The 20576-nt window shown below is 38.6% G+C and overlaps 2 protein-coding genes across 3 annotated transcripts in view; both read right to left on the bottom strand.

Moving 5' to 3' along the window:
- Positions 1 to 20576, bottom strand: part of LOC311302232 (uncharacterized protein) — a 340899-nt gene that overhangs the window by 224343 nt on the left and 95980 nt on the right. The window lies entirely within an intron of this gene.
- Positions 1888 to 15029, bottom strand: LOC311302039 (uncharacterized protein). Of its 2 annotated transcripts, none has more exons than XM_084427585.1 (3): positions 14831 to 15029; positions 13391 to 13643; positions 1888 to 7194 (listed from the first exon to the last, which is right to left on the bottom strand). In XM_084427585.1, exons 2-3 carry the CDS (start codon positions 13446 to 13448, stop codon positions 5528 to 5530), a joined length of 1725 nt encoding a protein of 574 aa, XP_084283711.1. In that variant the 5' UTR covers positions 13449 to 13643; positions 14831 to 15029; the 3' UTR covers positions 1888 to 5527. The 2 variants fall into 2 exon arrangements, with proteins under 2 accessions (XP_084283711.1, XP_084283710.1); XM_084427584.1 differs by having other exon boundaries at positions 14850 to 15029.

Here is a 20576-nt window from a genome sequence, read left to right as displayed (position 1 = left end):
ATGTTGAAGAAAACCCAGAACATTCTGTACCATGTCATAGTTGAACTGTTTATCTAAATGTGATGAAGTGCTTGAATGTTTCTAACATGAATGTTCTTCAGCATCATGAATGAATGAAGAATAAACACCAACCTCTTTGTTCTTCAGGATCTTCAGTGTGTTTCATTCTGCAGGGTTCTGGATCACTCATGTTCTCACTGTCCTCTTTAATAAACTCAGTCTTTGCAGATTTCAGCTCTTCCTGATGCTCTGATGCTCGTCTTCACTTGTTTTCCAGCATTTATTGGAGAATTACAGTGGGAGGAGCTTCACTGATGATGAATTTCAGGAGATCTAATAAATGAGGTGAAAACAGGAACTATTGTCATTAAATAAAGAGTGTTTTCAGCAGATCTGTTAATATTGATGAGCCTCAGACTATCAACACTCATTCAACAAGCCATTCAGGATCATCAGCAGATCATCTCACTTGATTCTGAGTGTTTGCTGTTAGAAACACATTATTTGAATCAGGATACGTGATAAAAGCCATAATATGTACATTTGATTTTATGACAATCACGAAGTACTTAAATCATTAAAATATTACATTTATGTGCGCTGAAACTGATAATGATCATAAAACGTTTAAAAATAAAGGGAATCACAAAGCAATATTGTTCCAAGAGTAAAGCGCTATTCATTTATAATATTAACATTTAAGAGTTGATTTAAATGTCTCACGTTGCTCATTATAGGCTCAACGTAAAGTAACTTATCAGTATAACACTTGAGATCGTTTCCCATCAATTCCCCTCACAGACCTTAACTCTTGACATTCAGTAACAGTTCTCACTGCAAACATCGAACACAACATCGCTCAGGTCTGAATGAACTCAACATATTCTCCTCATGCTCGCTGCTGCTGCACTAAATGTTTATTTCAGAAGGAAGACGCCAGAAAAGACGCACAAGTATCGCTGTGATCGATGAAAACAATACAGAAATGAGTCTGTCGCTTAATCAAACTGTATAAAGTGTGTGTGATGGTTGAGTAAATATGAGAAATACCGTGAACTGCTCTCCTCACCTCAGAAGACTCGACACTGAAACTCTCAATGAGGGAATGTGTTGCCAACTATTTCCAATGGGAAAGTAGCGAACGCATTCTTCTTCTTCTAGTGGAGTTTTTATGGCGGATGGCAAACCAACTTTCGGTGCATTACCGCCACCAACTAGACTGGAGTGTGAAGCACTAATAAGCGTTTAGAAATGAACAACTTAAACAATAGAGTGAAGAAAAAATGATGTATATTTTAAATTATATTTTATTTTAAACCACTATATATTTTATCTTGTTCTGCATGCATTTTCAATAGGCTCTCCATATTAATACAACACCCAATTTTCTCACTTCCTTAATAAGGTCTAACCTTTCTTTTACATACTTTATACATTTTATTAAAACATGTTCAATTGTTTCTGCATGATCACAATAATTACATTTACCCGTTTTATGTTTTCCTATTTTGAACAAATGATTTAGTCTAGTGTGCCCTATTCGAATGTGAGAGATAATTGTATCTTCTTTTCTATTCCTAAAAACACTTCTTCCATTTCCTACTTGTTGTTATCACTGTTCCATACTTCTTGCTATTTGTCGTTTATGAAGTCTTTAATTTTACTTTTAACCTCTTTTTTGCTCAGAGTCGCTTTATCCCACTGGAGTGCTACCATCATGCAGGGACGGACTGGGGCTAAAAAACAGCCCTGGACTTTCTCCCAAATAGGCCCATCATCCGGCCATTCGCCTCTAGCCGTGCGCTACAGACACTATAGCCAGGATGTCCTGATACTATGCCACAATACTGTAGCCTACCAGACAAGCAAGTAACATCTCAAAACCAATGATGATAAGTGGGGTTGTGTTTATTAATGAAGCCTCAGCCTTCATTCATTCATTCATTCAAAAAAAAAAAAAAAAAGTAAAATGCCATTACATTGAACATAAAATACAAATAATGAAATGTCACTGGCCACAGAAACCCCAAATTACACAAACTTGTAATTATAAAACATACCCCCAGTTTCACAGACAAGGCTTAGGCCTAGTCCCAGACTAAAATGCTTGTTTTATCTGAAATTAACTTGCACTGGCATATCTAAAACACGTCAATGCCATGGTTTTGTCTTAAGATGCACACCAGTAATGTTTTTTCTAAGGAACGTTTATTAAAACTACTTAAATATATTAATTGAACTAAGGCCTAATCCTGGCTTAATCTAAACCCTGTCTGTGAAACCAGGCCATATAGTTACTATGCCAGGGGTCTCCAACCTTTTTGTGTGCGAGGGCTACCTCAAGGGATAAAATAATCTAGAAGGGCTACTTGTTTGTTAGACTCAAAAATATTTATTATACATGGTGCTTTTTTAACTTTACCTTTACCTTCTTTTTTTTTTTACTTTTCACCATAATATGCGAAATAATAAAATATCTTGACATTCTGGTTCAGACTTACAAGCGCTTTAAGCAATTCCTGAAAATTATGAAAATATCTATTTTGTATTCTCTATAAGCCTATTGTATGTGTTATCAAAAACAGTAGCACAAATATTTAGTATTAATATAAATGCAAAATAAACTGCCATAACTTCTAAACAAAAACATTACTGCATTACATTTAATAACTTCATTTATACATGACTATACATAAAAGCATTTTTAATATGAATATATACAGGCACATTTATAAAAAAGAAAACGTGCAAATATCGCGGTTGCTGCGGTTGGCTTGTCAGTAGCTCGGTACTACAATATCGCGGTTATCGTGACAGCCCTACTCAGGCACAGGGTGCGCAGCTTTCTTCATTACCTCACACAGAGACACTAAACATTTCAAAAACTTTTCGCCTTTTCAAACCAGAGTCAGAGAAAGATGGATAGACTCAAGAAGTGACCATCTGTAGAATGCAACAGGACATTTCTAAATGGTAAGTTGATGAATTTTGGTGGCTTATGCGTAGTTATCTTCTAGTCAGTTATCTTCTCCTGTAGCTCAAACAGTAGTGTGTTGGCGCTTGCAACGCTAAGGTCACGGGTACTGCAAAACAAATTCAACGCGCATGAGTGACCTGCCCCATAACAAATACAACAATACAAAAGGCTGTTTGAAGACATGAAAATACTGTTTAATGTTCTTTCTTGACCGGTACACATTGTAGGATTTTGGACAGTACAGTAATCACTGTACAGTCTACATTTATGTCCATTATGTCATTACGTCCATATTACGTCCAAAATGTCATACCAAGTTTGTTAGATACATATCGTACAGTGTGATTTATAATCTTATAGAAATGCCAAAAATTGCAGTGTGTAGCAAGTATGCCAAGCGGGAGTCAGAAACAGACCTTGTTTCTCAAAACCAAGAATGCAAAGAACGGACTTGTGTTCTTGGGGAGAATGCTCTTGCTAGTTGTTCTTGGAAGAATGAACTCACAAGGTGACGAGCACACAGAACGCTGCTGACAGTTTGAGACGATGTGTTCTTGCTGGTATTGCGCAATAATACCCCCGCACAGACGCCGTCTGCAGTACTCAAACATAACAAGAATTATTGACGCTAACAGCCAGGCTTTATCGCCCAAGCCTACCCTCAGCTCAAGGGATTACTCTACTGTACACTACAATGTAATGTATATTCATAACAATAAAGCAACGCTTATGGAGATTCTCACTTCCGAAAACATTTGAGCACATTTTCGATTCGCCATAAATTTTTGTGAAAATGCCAATATTTGAAATCTACACAGTTGATTTCTCGCATGAAATGTTCTCAGAAGTGAATTTAGTGATGAAAAACGACTTGCTGTATTAACCTGCCTCTCTTTCCTCGAATGCCGAAATGAATGCTGGGATATTTCTTCCGTCAAGTTCACACTAGGGCTGGGACGGTTACCGCATTACCGCAATACCGCGGTCACGTGACGCCTACCGCGGTCTGAGCTGGTCACCGTCATCACCGCAAAAAAATAAAAAACTCTGGCCTTCACATGTGTTCACATTGTGTCTAATGACATGGATTCATTGATTCTAATGACATGGATTGTGTCTTACATGGATTCAAGGTTTTATAAACAAAACTTAGTATCAAAAGATGGAACAAATCCGACCTTTCACAAGTTGGGGAGCGCAATGTTCCATGACCCATAATAACATTCCATTCGTAGGCTATTGACTATAACCCCTTATTTACACTCTGCGACGCGTCCCCACATTTGTACATTGATGGGTGTTTACCGCTATAGGTGTGGTTTTGACCGAGCGGGAAATGTTGCATATTAGAACAGAGGACCTGCAAGAGACTTCCCCCCGTCTCCATATGCTCTACTACTCTATAGTCGCGTCGCGTTCAATGGAATTCATTTGCATAAAGATGGGCATTGGCCAGCTTTTTGACGCGCAGCATTTTTCCAAATGAAGTACTGCCTTCCCGGAATGCTTTGCAGGCGCGTCAAAGTCGCTTGGCGTCACCCATAGGAATAAAGTGGAGTGCAGCGTGACAGAAGTGTCGCAGGGACAAGTGGATCTGTACCGTCAATGCTTGTGTTTACACCAGCCACAACGCGGCGCGTTTCAGAAGCTTTCAGAAGCATCTCTCCGCTTCGTTTGTCAACCCTCGCGGAGTCGCGGCAAGTGCACAGCACCAGAGAGTAATCTTGACGGCACTTGCAAGAAAATGGATAAGTAGGCTAACATAACCAAATTCACAAATATTACAACATTTAAACATTATTAAAAATACATAGGCTACTGAGTTACTAAAACAATCTTTGTCAAAGAATACACTTGTATGTCCACAGTTTGAACGTTCTTGTTTCCATTTGTTTAATCTCAAGATCTGAGGTGAATTATCCATTTTTGCTTTTACAGCTACAAAGCTGGAGCACTAAACGATATTCTTTTAACATTAAATAAAGCACACAAACAGTACCTGAGATTATCATTGCCACACTTTGTTGTTCCAGCCGCGACGTCGCAGAAAAAAAAAAAAACTGGGGGAGGGTGGGGAGGGTGCTTGACGTTTAAAGCGGTTTACCGCAATACCGCGGGAATTTCTTGCTTTTCAACCGCGGTAAGAAAAAAAATCCATAACATCCCAGCCCTAGTTCACACAAGTTACCAACCGATGCATCCTCTGTAAAATGGGCGTGTCAAGAACACTTTCGGGACTTTTAACCGTTCTTGCCAAAATGCAAACTTGTGTATTGGGACAGTACTTGGGCAGCGACTGATGACGTTTCACAAGTCCACAAGAACACAAGTACAGACAAGAAAGCATATTGAGAAACGGCCAGAAAGTTGCGCAGCGCTATTGGTTTTTTTTTTTCGTTTTTCCATGAGCGCCACCTACTGTCAGAGATTGATTCTGCATTTACTGACATTTTTTGTATTGGTCTGAACAGACAAACCTCATGTGAATTTGGTGCCGAACATTCGTGTTAATGTGAAAATGTCCTGTCGCTCATCGTGGCTGTTGGGAAACTAACTTAGAAAAAACATGTTTCTCAGCACATAAAGATGAGCTACTGTGATCTCAGACTGAGGTGATGTGGTTTCTCCAGTGTGGATCTTCATGTGTAGCTTCAGGTCACTTTCAAAAGAGAAACTCTTCCCACACTGATCACACGTGTACGGCTTCTCTCCAGTGTGGATCTTCTCATGTGTTTTCAGATGTGCTGACTGATTGAATCTCTTGTCACAGTGTGAACACTTGTAAGGTTTTTCTCCAGTGTGAATTCTCTGGTGCCGTTTTAAATTGTTTGTTGTAGTAAAAGTCTTCTCACACTCAAAGCACATGTACTCTCTCACACCAGTGTGAATTTTCTCATGTCTATGTAAATACAGCAGCAGTGAAAAACTCTTTCCACACACAGAACATGAATGCGGCTTCTCCTTCATATGAACTGTCAGGTGTGTCTTCAGGTGTGATGACATAAGAAATGTTTTGCCACATTGATCACATGAGAACGGCTTCTCTCCGGTGTGGATCCTCATGTGAACATCAAGAGTATGTTTAAATGTGAAATTGTTTCCACATTGATGGCATACATGTGGTTTCTCTCCAGTGTGGTTCCTCTCATGTGTTTTCAGATTTGCTGACTGATTGAATCTCTTGTCACAGTGTGAACACTTGTAAGGTTTTTCTCCAGTGTGAATTCTCTCATGTGTTTTCAGATTTGCTGACTGATTGAATCTCTTGTCACAGTGTGAACACTTGTAAGGTTTTTCTCCAGTGTGAATCCTCATGTGAACATTAAGGGCTGATGACCCAAGAAATGTTCTGCTACATTGATCACAAGAGAACGGCTTCTCTCCGGTGTGGATCCTCATGTGATGTGCAAGACTTTGTTTGGTTGTGAAACTCTTTGTCTTTGAGCGACTCCAAGATTTTCCTCCAGGTTGGACATGATGTTCCTCCTTCACTTCACTCCGTTCTTCACTCTCCTCCTTCACTTCACTCAGTTTTTCACTCTCCTCCTTCACTTCACTCAGTTCTTCACTCTCCTCCTTCACTTCACTCAGTTCTTCACTCTCCTCCTTCACTTCACTCAGTTTTTCACTCTCCTCCTTCACTTCACTCAGTTCTTCACTCTCCTCCTTCACTTCACTCAGTTCTTCACTCTCCTGCTTCACTTCACTCAGTTCTTCACTCAGTTCTTCACTCTCCTCCTTCACTTCTCTCAGTTCTTCACTCTCCTCCTTCACTTCACTCAGTTCTTCACTCTCCTGCTTCACTTCACTCAGTTCTTCACTCTCCTCCTTCACTTCACTCAGTTCTTCACTCTCCTGCTTCACTTCACTCAGTTCTTCACTCAGTTCTTCACTCTCCTCCTTCACTTCTCTCAGTTCTTCACTCTCCTCCTTCACTTCACTCAGTTCTTCACTCTCCTCCTTCACTTCACTCAGTTCTTCACTCTCCTCCTTCACTTCCCTCAGTTCTTCACTCTCCTCCTTCACTTCCCTCAGTTCTTCACTCTCCTCCTTCACTTCACTCAGTTCTTCACTCTCCTCCTTCACTTCACTCAGTTCTTCACTCTCCTCCTTCACTTCACTCAGTTCTTCACTCTCCTCCTTCACTTCACTCAGTTCTTCACTCTCCTCCTTCACTTCACTCAGTTCTTCACTCTCCTCGCTCTCTTCCATCGGGTCTGATAGGAAAGAAAAAAATATTAAATTTCATTTCATTTATTACCATTTCATTCACCATGAACTTGTTTGTTTCTTTTATTATTTTATGCAATCAGAAACACTCAAACCGGTCGCGCTTTGTATCTCTCTGTGCAAATCCTTCCTTCCCGCTCTGCCAGAAAGCAGCTGTCATTTACTGACGGAAAGCATGACAATAACCGCAATGAAGCCGTATATTGCCGAAAAGCGCATGTTGTCTTTTTTAGGAGCAATCTGAATGGTTTTGACTACGTTAATCACATTCATCAACCCTGTTACCAAAGTTATTATAAGAAGAAGAACCTCTATAATTATGAATAAATTGTATGATATTTGACAAATACAACTTCATCAGTAACTTAGTGTTTACTGATTATTCCTAAAAAAATTATAATTTAGTAAACTAAATTGAAAATGACTAAAATTCTGGAGTGAACGATATCAGGCTGCTGCAGACGGAGGTTCTGAAGAAAGACTTCAGGAGCCTGATCGAGACGGTACGCAGCACATCGCCTGAAACAACGGACATTGTGTCTGGACCGCTTCCCACGTACTGACAAGGGCATGAAAAGTTCAGTAGATTATTCGCGCTAAATGAATGGTTAATGTCATGGTCCAATGAGCAGAAACTGCTCTTTGTAAATAATTGGAATCTGTTTTTGGAGCGTCCTAGGCTCTTCCACGCTGAAGGCTTACACCCAAGCAGAATCAGAGCAGATCTTCTGTCGGATAACATCTCCAAGATGTTAAATACCGTTTGACTAGTAACCAAAAGTCCAAATTACAGTCTCTGCTGCACCAATTTAACTGATATAAATACTAGTGTAGAACATTGCATAGAAACTGTGTCTATTCCTCGTTTAGTGAGATCAAATAATAAATCTACAGCAGGATCTAGGAAAAATCGAATTGTTATTAAAACAGAAAATCTCGCTATTAGTAAACAAAAACCAATTTCTAAAGCTAGGTCTTCTAAACATTAGATCACTCACACCTAAGGCAGTTATTGTAAATGAAATAGTCACAGATTATAGCATCGATGTACTTTGCCTTACTGAAACCTGGCTTAAACCTAATGATTATTTCGGTCTTAATGAGTCTACTCCACCAGGATACTGTTATAAGCATGAGCCCCGTCTGATTGCTCGTGGCGGCGGTGTTGCAACAATCTACAGAGATATTCTTAATGTTACTCAGAAAACAGGTGACAAGTTTAATTCGTTTGAAGTACTTGTACTAAATGTTACGCTCTCAGATGTAAGAAAGAAATCCCTATTATCTCTAGCCTTGGCTACTGGATATTGTTGCACCCATTAAATTAAAAAAGGTCAGAGAGAAAATTAAAGCACCATGGTACAACAATACTACGCATGTTTTAAAGAGAGAAACCTGTAATTTAGAGCGTAAATGGAAACACACTCATTTAGCCAGCAGCCATATCACCCTGTAGCCCAAGACTGGTTGCCCACTGAAGCTAAGCAGGGCTGAGCCTGGTTAGTACCTGGATGGGAGACCTCCTGAGAAAACTAGGTTGCTGCTGGAAGAGGTGTTAGTGAGGCCAGCAGGGGGTGCTCACCCTGTGGTCTGTGTGGGTCTTAATGCCCCAGTATAGTGACGGGGACACTATACTGCCAAAAAGAGCACCGTCCTTCGGATGAGACGTTAAACCGAGGTCCTGACTCTCTGTGGTCATTAAAAATCCCAGGATGTCCTTTGAAAAAGAGTAGGGGTGTAACCCCGGTATCCTGGCCAAATTTGCCCCTTGGCCTCTGTCCATCATGGCCTCCTAATCATCCCCATATACTGATTGGCTTCATCACTGTCTCCTCTCCACCAGTAAGCTGGTGTGTGGTGGGCGTTCTGGCGCAATATGGCTGCCGTCGCATCATCCAAGTGGATGCTGCACATTGGTGGTGGTTGAGGAGATTCCCCCATCTATGTAAAGCGCTTTGAGGTCTCAGAAAAAGCGCTATATAAATGTAACGAATTATTAGAGGTCTTTAGAACCGCGTGGAAAGACAGTATGTCACGTTATAAAAAGGCCCTAAAAGCAGCCAGGGCTGAGCACCTCCGCAAACTAATAGAAAATAACCACAACAATCCAAGGTTTTTATTTAACACCATGGCTAGACTAACAAATAAACAGACGTCACCTGAACAAAATATCCCGTTACAGTTTAGTGGTAATGATTTCATGAACTTCTTCACTGAGAAAATAGAAAGCATCAGAACCACAATTGTAAACGTTCAATCTTCAATTGCGCCTTATAATTCTGCCTCAATTATCACCCCACAAGAACAATTACAGTGCTTTACAACTATAGAACAAAAAGAGTAGGGATGTCCCGATCTGATCACGTGATCGGAAATCGGGCCCGATCACGTGTTTTCAGACTCGATCGGAATCGGACGTTACCTCCCGATCAGGACTCGGATATATATGTATATATATTCTCATTATTTTTTTAACACATCTATAGTTATGCGGTGGCACAGAGTTACGCCGGTTTCACACTGCACGCGCGTAAGCAGCCCAGGAGCAGTGCGAATGGTGAGCAGGAGCAGGACACGCGCGTTTTGCTTTCACACTGGCAGTGTTTGTCACGCGCGGCTGAACCGCGGGTTGTGTACAGACACTCTATAATGGATAAGTTGGCATTGCTTTTTTTCGTTTTCAAATCCATTTAAGAGAAAAGACTTGTCAAGAAGCTTATTTTATTAATAATTTCATTTATATAACTTTAAGTTCATCTTTGTTTTTATTGTTATGGCAACAAGTTTGTTTTTGGACTTTTTTTTTTTTTTTTTTACATTGCTGTTGGTCATTTGATTGACTGTTTAAAACACAACAGATATCATCAATGCACTTTTGGGATAAAACTGCGGTGTATTTTGGCCATGATCAATGTATTGTCACTTTAATTCAGCAAAAGCGGCGCAGCAAAATTAGACTCGGCGCCGAAACGATCGCGGCACTGCTGCTCTGCTCTGCTATACGCACCGCCGCGCCACCTCTGCGCGCGGTATGAATGCTGTAAAGACTAGTTTAAACTGTTAACATGGGCGGCGAAAAAAATACGCGCTGCACGCTCTGCTAACAGTGCAGTGTGAAACCGATGTAAGAGTTACGGCCCATTCACACCGGCCGCCGAAGCGACGCCGAAGCGGCGCGGAACGGAGGCCGCTTCCTTTCGGCGCCCATGTTAACCTATGGTGTCGTTCACACCAGACGCCGAGCGCCGCGGCATGCCGCGGCCGGCCCGCGCCGTGGAGCGCCAGTTTCGGCGTCTGGTCTATTTTTTGCGCGAGCCGCGAGTGATTCGCGTCCATTCCGGCAGGAAGTCACACCAAGAAACACGAGACATCCGGTCAATTGTCAAAATAAAAGCAATTTTCAAATTAAAATACCGCGAGTGACAAATGCGATCATATTTGTGTATCTAAACAGACTAGAAAGATGAAAACAAACAAAGAAAAAAACTGTCTACCATATTCTCTCTCTGGCTGCGTGTGTGTCTCGATAACGGATTAATAAAAGAAGTGTACAAACTTCTTGGTTACAGAAACATGGTGTATTCATTTTATGAGGTTATTTACTTACCCATGATGTAAAAAATAGCTCTGAATAAACAACAACGAAGCGCTTGTCGACCGCCGCGGAGAATACGCGTCTGGTGTGAACAGGCAGGCGCCGGACCGCGCGTGATTTTCCGTTCCGCGACGCTTCCGCATCCGGTGTGAACCAGGGGTTAGGAGTGCAGTTCCTAAAAGCACATTACTGGCTTTGCAAACACTGTGGCACTTTTATTTTTTATTTGTTTACATGCCTGCCGGGTATTTTAAATTGAGGTGCTATTTGTTTATATATTAGACTTTTTTATATTTACTGTTGCACTTAAGTCCAAAAGTGAAGAATTTATTTATTACTTGATTGTTCAAGCTACCTCACAGAAGTGCTCTGTTTGTTAACAGAGTTGTTGAATGTTAAAAAAAGGTGAATTAAATAAAAAATAAGGAACATCCTGGATCAGTTTTTTCGCTCTTCTTTATTTTTTTTTATGTATTATAGAAGTATCGGATCGGGACTCGGTATCGGCAGATACTCAAAATCAAATGACTCGGACTCGGACTCGAGGGCAAAAAAACCTGATCGGAACATCCCTAAGAAAGAGTTAAATAAACGTATCACTTCATCTAAAACAACAACATGTTTATTAGATCCTATACCAACTAATCTACTGAAAGAAGTGTTACCTATAGTGGAAGAGCCTCTCCTCAATATTATTAACTCATCTTTATCTTTAGGTCATGTTCCAAGAACATTTAAATTGGCTGTTATAAAACCACTCATTAAGAAACCACAATTTGACCCATATAATCTAGCAAATTATAGACCCATTTCAAATCTTCCATTTATGTCTAAAATATTAGAAAAAGTTGTGTCCGCCCAACTTGGCTCTTTCTTGCAAGAAAATGACATCAATGAAAAGTTTCAGTCTGGATTCAGGCCGCACCATAGCACTGAAACTGCGCTCGTTAAAATCACAAATGATTTACTTTTAGCTTCTGACCAAGGCTGTATCTCAATATTAGTTTTACTTGATCTTAGTGCTGCGTTCGATACTATAGACCACACAATACTCTTAGATCGACTACAAAATTATACTGGTGTTCAAGGACAAGCATTAAGCTGGTTCAGATCATACTTATCTGACCGCTACCATTTTGTCTATTTGAATGGAGAAAAATCGATCATAAATCCAGTAAACTATGGAGTGCCGCAGGGATCTGTGTTAGGCCCTCTGTTATTCTCAATATATATGCTGCCACTTGGAAATATTATAAGGAAACATGGAATTAGTTTCCATTGTTATGCTGATGACACTCAAATATATATTTCATCACGGCCGGATGAAAACGCTAAATTATCCAAATTGACAGTGTGTTAAAGATATAAAAGACTGGATGACGCCTAATTTTCTTTTATTAAATCCAGACAAGACAGAGGTAATACTTATCGGTTCAAAAAACCGCCCACAAAACCTCTCACAATACAACTTTAACATAGTAGGATGTCCTGTTACTTTATCCTCTACAGTAAAAGACCTGGGTGTTATACTAGATTGCAACCTGTCTTTTGAAAATCATATTTCATATGTTACAAAAACAGCCTTTTTCCACCTTAGAAACATTGCTAAGCTACGTAACATGCTATCAGTTTCTGATGCAGAAAAGTTAGCTCATGCATTCATGACCTCGAGACTAGATTAATGCTTTATTAGCTGGTTGTCCTTCATTCTCAATAAACAAGCTACAGTTAGTCCAAAATGCAGCTGCTAGAGTTCTTACTAGGTCAAGAAAATATGATCATATAACACCAATTTTAACATCACTACATTGGTTACCTATAGAGTCCGTATTAATTACAAGGTATTGCTACTGACTTATAAAGCCCTAAACGGCTTAGCTCCGGTCTATTTAACGGATCTTCTATCGCCCTATAATCCATCGCGCTCTTTAAGATCACTAAAATCGAGGCTTTTGGTCATACCTAGGATATCCAGATCCACCAAAGGAGGGAGAGCATTTTCACATTTAGCTCCAAAACTCTGGAATAGCCTTCCTGATACTGTCCGTTGCTCAGACTCGCTCTCCTAGATTAAAGACGCATCTCTTCAGTCAGGCATTCATATAATATTTTTAATCTTACAGTTAAATCCGTTCTCTAGTTCATAAACGCCAGAGGAGAACTGGCCCTCGACTGAGCCTGGGTTCTCCCAAGGTGTTTTTTTCTCCATTAGGTCACCTGATGGAGTTAGTTTTTCAGTTCCTTGCCACTGTTGCCTTTGGCTTGCTCAAATTTAATTTAATCAATCAATAATACTATTGATCAGCCTTTTCCACTAGAAACAAACCTTGTTGTATTATTTTAATTTAATACTGTGAAGCTGCTTTGATACAATCTGTATTGTGAAAAGCACTTTACAAATAGACTTGACTTGACAATCAATATAAAAATGTCTCAAACCTCCCTTTACTGACCATTTGTTGAAGAAAACCCAGAACATTCTGTACCGTTTCATAGTTGAACTGTTTATCTAAATCTGATGAAGTGCTTGAATGTTTCTAACATGAATGTTCTTCAGCATCATGAATGAATGAAGAATAAACACCAACCTCTTTGTTCTTCAGGATCTTCAGTGTGTTTCATTCTGCAGGGTTCTGGATCACTCATGTTCTCTCTGTCCTCTTTAATAAACTCAGTCTTTGCAGATTTCAGCTCTTCCTGATGCTCTGATGCTCGTCTTCACTTGTAGCTGATGGGAATTACAGCATTTATTGGATAATTACTGTGGGCGGAGCTTCACTGATGATGTGAATGTAGTGGGAGGAGCTTCACTGATGATGAATTACAGTGGGAGGAGTTGATCTGCCAAAATCAAAAATATATAAGTTACTGAGTTTGTTTTTATGCTCATGGACATCAGAACATGATAATGTAAATTCTTCCAAATATAAATAATGGTAAGAAAAACAGTTAAAAGCATAAACAGAAATAAACAGGCTACTGTTAGATAGACTGTTAGATAGACTATATATAAAATTGGATTTATTTTTTCTCCTTTCCTTTATTTATTTATTTTTCTCTTTTAACTATTGTAGTTGTACCCCTATTGTTGATGTATATCCGTTAATACATGCTATTTCCAATTTAAAAAAAAGAGTTTAAAAAAAAAAGCTACGTATAGTGGCAACAAATCCCCTCAGTCTGCTGACACCGATGAAATGAGTTTTAAGTGTCAATTTACAGGAGATCTGAAGACATCAGCATAATAAATGAGGTGAAAACAGGAACTATTGTCATGAAATAAAGAGTGTTTTCAGCAGATCTGTTAATATTGATGAGCCTCAGACTATCAACACTCATTCAACAAGCCATTCAGGACCATCAGCAGATCATCTCACTTTATTCTGAGTGTTTGCTGTTAGAAACACATTATTTGAGTCAGGATACATGACAAAAGCCTGTACAACTGCTCTACTGATAAATAATTACAGAAGCATAATATGTACATTTGAATCTAAATATAGTTAGATTTTATGACAATCACGAAGTACTTAAATCATTAAAATATTACATTTATGTGCGCTGAAACTGACAATGATGATAAAACGTTTAAAAATAAAGGAAATCACAAAGCAATATTGTTCCAAGAGTAAAGCGCTATTCATTTATAATATTAACATTTAAGAGTTGATTTAAATGTCTGACGTTGCTCATTATAGGCTCAACGTAAAGTAACTTATCAGTATAACACTTGAGATCGTTTCCCATCAATTCCCCTCACAAACCTTAACTCTTGACATTCAGTAACAGTTCTCACTCCAAACATCGAGACAATCACACAAACGAACACAACATCGCTCAGGTCTGAATGAACTCAACATATTCTCCTCATGCTCGCTGCTGCTGCACTAAATGTTTATTTCAGAAGGAAGACGCCAGAAAAGACGCACAAGTATCGCTGTGATCGATGAAAACAATACAGAAATGAGCCTGTCGCTTAATCAAACTGTATAAAGTGTGTGTGATGGTTGTGTAAATATGAGAAATACCGTGAACTGCTCTCCTCACCTCAGAAGACTCGTCGCTGAAACTCTCAATGAGGGAAACAGTGTTGCCAACTATTTCCAATGGGAAAGTAGCGAACGCATTCTTCTTCTTCTTCTAGTGGAGTTTTTATGGCGGATGGCAAACCAACTCTCGGTGCATTACCGCCACCAACTAGACTGGAGTGTGAAGCACTAATAAGCGTTTAGAAATGAACAACTTAAATAAACAATAGAGTGAAGAAAAAAGGATATATATTTTAAATTTTATATTATTTTAAACCACAATATATTTTATCTTGTTCTGCATGCATTTTCAATAGGCTCTCCATATTAATACAACACCCAATTTTCTCACTTCCTTCATAAGGTCTAACCTTTCTTTTACATATTTTATAAATTTTATTAAAACATGTTCAAATGTTTCTGCATGATCACAATAATTACATTTACCCGTTTTATGTTTTCCTATTTTGAACAAATGATTTAGTCTAGTGTGCCCTATTCGAATGAGAGAAATAATTGTATCTTCTTTTCTATTCCCACTTCTTCCATTTCCTACTTGTTGTTATCACTGTTCCATACTTCTTGCCATTTGTTGTTTATGAAGTCTTTAATTTTACTTTTAACCTCTTTTTTGCTCGGAGTCGCTTTAATGTGTATCCCACTGGAGTGCTACCATCATGCAGGGACGGACTGGGGCTAAAAAAACAGCCCTGGACTTTCTCCCAAATAGGCCCATCATCCGGCCATTCGCCTCTAGCCGTGCGCTACAGACACTATAGCCAGGATCTCCTGATACTAGTATGCCACAATACTGTAGCCAATCAGACAAGCAAGTAACATCTCAAAACCAATGATGATAATTGGGGTTGTTTATTAATGAAGCCTCAGCCTTGCCTTCAAAAAAAAAAAAAAAAAAAAAAAATTGTACAATGCCATTACATTGAAAATAAAATACAAATAATGAAATGTCACTGGCCACAGAAACCCCAAATTACACAAACTTGTAATTATAAAACATAGTTACTATGCCAGGGGTCTCCAACCTTTTTGTGTGCGAGGGCTACCTCAAGGGATAAAATCATCTAGAAGGGCTACTTGTTTGTTAGACTTATACATGGTGCTTTTTTAACTTTACCTTGAACTTTTTTTACTTTTCACCATAATATGCGAAATAATAAAATATCTTGACATTCTGGTTCAGACTTACAAGCGTTTTAAGCAATTCCTGAAAAATTATGAAAATATATATTTTTTATTCTCTATAAACCTATTGTATGTGTTAACAAAAACAGTAGCACAAATATTTAGTATTAATATAAATGCAAAATAAACTGCCATAACTTCTAAACAAAAACATTACTGCATTACATTTAATAACTTTTAGCATTTAGCATTTTTAATATGAATATATATATATATATATATATATATATATATATATATATATATATATTAAGGTTTAGCATCAGGGGGGTTTGCTCCGAATACATTCGGCCTAATACACGCATATACAGTAGGCTACCTTGCCATGTGTACGTTACAGTATACAAATGTTCTAGCTAATGTGAGGATATGAGATCAAAACGCAGGCAAAGAAGAGCAGAAACAAGCGATATCATAATGCGATCACTAGGACTGTGAAGCTTTATGGCTGAAGGGTGTTGATGGACTCGATCTACTGTGTTTTGATCATCATTAAATCTGATCTAGATGTAGTCTTTGATAAAAATATGATTTTCTCAGCTTTTTGCTCATGTTGCTTTTTATAAAACTTGCCAACATTCAAGTGTAGGTTTCAAACTTTGGGTGACTAAAAAAAATCACTAAAATAACACTAAAATACATAGTGAATGACTCAAAAATAGGCATGAATCCAAAATACATAACACTTCATTTCAATTTTTTAAACTGATTTTTATTCATTAATAACACAAGGACAAAAAAATTAAAAATAATAATCATATAACAACTCAATAAAGAAATATAAATTACAGTTTATTCAAAATTAGTAATAGTCTAATTGACTAGAACTTATTAAGTTAGACTTGAATAGTCAAAATATTTCCCATATTTGTATGTTATTGACAAGTCACGTGACAAAAGAACGAAAGACTCAAACCCGAAGACTCGAGAGATGAACTAATCATTTCTTTTACTGACAGCATAGCCTCTATGGGAGTGACAGTAAGAACGAAAGACTCGGATCCGGTCGAACCCGAACTCGAGCCTCGAAAGATGAACTAATCGTTTCTGTTTCCGGCCCAGCAGACAGATCAGAGAGTCAGACCAGAGAATGTCTAATATGGCGAGAAGTTTCACTCTCACTACACTTCCGGCTTCTGAACTGGTTGCAGTTCCACTCTGATTCCATATGAGGGCGCTCACAGGACGAGTGCAGAATGAATGGAGGTCTATGGCGGTATACCCCTCAAAATCCACTTTTCTCAGGATATAATTTTTTGTCTAGTAATTTGAATGTTGTATTCGAAAGGAGATGCAAAGAAATTACACATTGCTGGGTGTTAGATTTTTTAGAGTCACTTATTTGCTTTAAAAAGTCTTTCAAAATGTCAATGACGTCAGAATGCTGACGTCATTAGCAGAATGCTAGCGTGTTATGGGCAACAACAACTCAACCTGTAAGAAATCAAAAGGACATACGTACTCGTTCATTCAACTTTCGACCTAAAACCCATGTTGAACTTGCAAAATCTACAATCAGATCTGAGATTTCTCAACGGCAATCGGGTGAAAGAGACACATTTAGCCGTCTAGCCCCATTGACTCCCATTCATTTTGCACTCATGGCGATCGCCCCCAGTGGAACTCTGGTGGAACTACAGCCAAAATTCGGTACAATAGGGCTTAATAGGGAGTGGGTAGGCTCTCCGTAGACGGGCTCTGGTCAGACACAGACGAGTCACTGACCCATATGTTGCGTAATGCGCATGCGCGGTCAACACAAAATGAACGAATCACTGGCTGCGTCCGAAACCGCGTACTCAATGAGTAGGTACTTATTTTCAATGAGTACTTACTTAACGAGCGCTAAAAGAGTAGGTACTTTATAGCCAAATCTCGTTGAGTATGAATGCGAACCGGACATCTGCCATGTTGACGTTATCATGTGACCTACGACGCATTATCACACGCGCAACAACTTAAAAGATTTGAACGACACGTTTAATTCATCTATCTGTAAATATTGATATTGATTAACCTTGCTCATTTTGAAGAAACTGCTGCCCATTTATTTTGTGAATACATTTAGGGTTGATTAAAGTTCTTATATTTAACCCTACTAATGTGACCCACCGTTTTATCCTTACAATATTATTTATTTTTATTACGAAATCCCAAAATGGTCATCTCTTGAATGTTGTTTATTTCTTTATTTTATATCCAAACATTTTTATCCACAAGCAAAAGTGGCTAACTGCTTTATGTTTTCCTCTTTTTCTTGTTGAATTTAACTCTCGTTTCATCCCTTAGGCCTAGGCCTATAAATATAGATTTTTTTAAATGCATTTTTAAATGTATTATATTGAATTATTTATTCAACCTTGTACTAGGTTATTTTTTCCTGTGTAAAAAATCTCATATTATGTATGCAAACCCATGATATATATATATATATATATATATATATACACACCTCATAACATCAGTAACTGGACAGCCCTACCTAGAACGGATTTCCTCAGCGTTTCTAATGTCTGCACAAAGGGCAGCTGTGCAAAGATTTGCCTTTGGAGAAAACTTGATTTTATACTCAAAAAAATGTAAGTATCATTAATATTAAAAATTAATATTACCCCAGAATGAATTGCATTGATATCCCACCCCAAAACATACAATAAAAACAACGATAAATGCTGACCAATACTTAATTATATTACTTTTTACTGAAAATAGTAGTAAAAAGTATATAGTGAACATATCTACATTTGCATTCAAACAATTAAATAAAGCATTAATTAAATAATTATATTGTATTTACTGACAACAATGAGAAATATTAATAAATTAGTAAAAGAATGAATGAAAGTCACCATCACACAATAAACAAATGCATATACAAGTCAACACATGAAACAAAGCTTTATTCAAACTACAATCATGTATGTAGGCTACAGGCGCTGAGGTTGTTGCGTGTTGTGTTGTGCTTCACAATCTGAGGCAATAAGGACAGGTGGAGTGATGGAGGGACTCGTAAGGGCTGGTCTCGTAAGGGCAGGTGGAGTGATGGAGGGACTCGTAAGGGCAGGTGGAGTGATGGAGGGACTCGTAAGGGCTGGTCTCGTAAGGGCAGGTGGAGTGATGGAGGGTCTCGTAAGGGCAGGTGGAGTGATGGAGGGACTCATGGCACCATCTCCAGGATTCAGCTCTGGGCTCCTCATCCTCAGCACTCACACCAGCCTGCTGACATTTCAGATTCTACAAAATGCACAAACATAACACAAAAGCAGTCATTTTAACCACACAATGTCATATGATTTCAGTATTATTTAGAAGACAAAACCACTTTTTTTCACAAACGCCGCCATCATCTTCCCTTGCAGGTCCTGCTCCACCACAGAAGATCTGCAGCTAATGCACAGAAACCAAGAATCAGAAAAGTGCTGTAATAGCTCTGTTTGAAATTACAATAATTAGTTATTGTTATTAATTTCTGTGGTATACTTACTCAAAGCCTTTGATGGCAGCATTCAGCTTCATGAGCCACTCTCCACCGGATAAACACACATCTGTTCATCTGACCCTGTAACATCCAGGCAAGATTCACATTACCTCTGTGATTTATGAGCTTGTTTTAACTTTTTATCCAACATAAATGTTCCTCAATTTATCAACAGTACTAATGGACAAATAAAATAGATAACTTATGTTTAGTTACTTTATAGATTTGTTCTACATAATAGCACACATTCATCACTCGAGTGATGATTCATCATCTGATCAGATGTCTATTTCATTTTGTGATGTGCTCTTCTGCAATACTTACAGAAGATTTTCCTGTCAGAAGTAAATAGACATTTAAAATAAGTGTCTTTAGGATGTATATGGTTTATGTAAATCCACTTTAGAGACGTAACTTACGTTACGTGTCCTTACTGGAGCTCGCCTGTTAGCTAACGTTATACATAATAAAACGTGTTTTTACAGCAAAATCACAACTATACTACACTGTGTAACGTCTTTACACCTTCAACAATTCAACAGTTTACTCTACAGTAGTTCAACACATGCAATTTTAACACAAGGACCCGTGTTTACTCACATTTGAAAGCACCCGCGTCGCTGATCTCTGCGATGTTTGATAATGACGTATCCTCTCGCGTGGCCTCCTGGGATAGAAAAGTATTCATCTTCGAGCTCTTCAAAATCTGGGTTGAAGCAGTAAGCCATCCGGGAACTTCTCGCCTACTCTTTTATGAGTACTGAGGTTTCGGACATACTACTCCGTTCACGTACTGTTTTCCCCTACTATATAGTAGGAAAGTAGGAATATTCGGACGCACTATAAGTATATGTCCGCCCGAATCTCGCGATAATTAGTACGTCACTCTGGTAATTCTCGCCTACTCTTTTATGGATACTAAGGATTCGGACATACTTATTCGCTCGCCTACTGCTTTTTCCATACTATATAGTAGGGAAGTATGCGGTTTCGGACGCAGCCACTCTCTGAGACCCTACTCTCTGGTAGTCCCGAGTCATATTAAAGATTCGTTCAAAATGAACG

The sequence above is a fragment of the Rutilus rutilus genome, assembly GCF_951802725.1.
Source record: "Rutilus rutilus genome assembly, chromosome: 1".
Taxonomy (NCBI): domain Eukaryota; kingdom Metazoa; phylum Chordata; class Actinopteri; order Cypriniformes; family Leuciscidae; genus Rutilus; species Rutilus rutilus.
This window is presented reverse-complemented; position numbering and strand designations above follow the sequence as displayed.

What these genes read in the sequence shown, in the direction of transcription:
- LOC311302039 (XM_084427585.1), bottom strand. Translation starts at nt 13,448, where the DNA reads ATGAGTGATCCAGAACCCTGCAGAATGAAACACACTGAAGATCCTGAA. An exon ending in AGATCCTGAAGAACAAAGAG is followed by an intron (nt 7,195 to 13,390) that starts GTTGGTGTTTAT and finishes CTTTCCTATCAG; the next exon opens with ACCCGATGGAAGAGAGCGAG.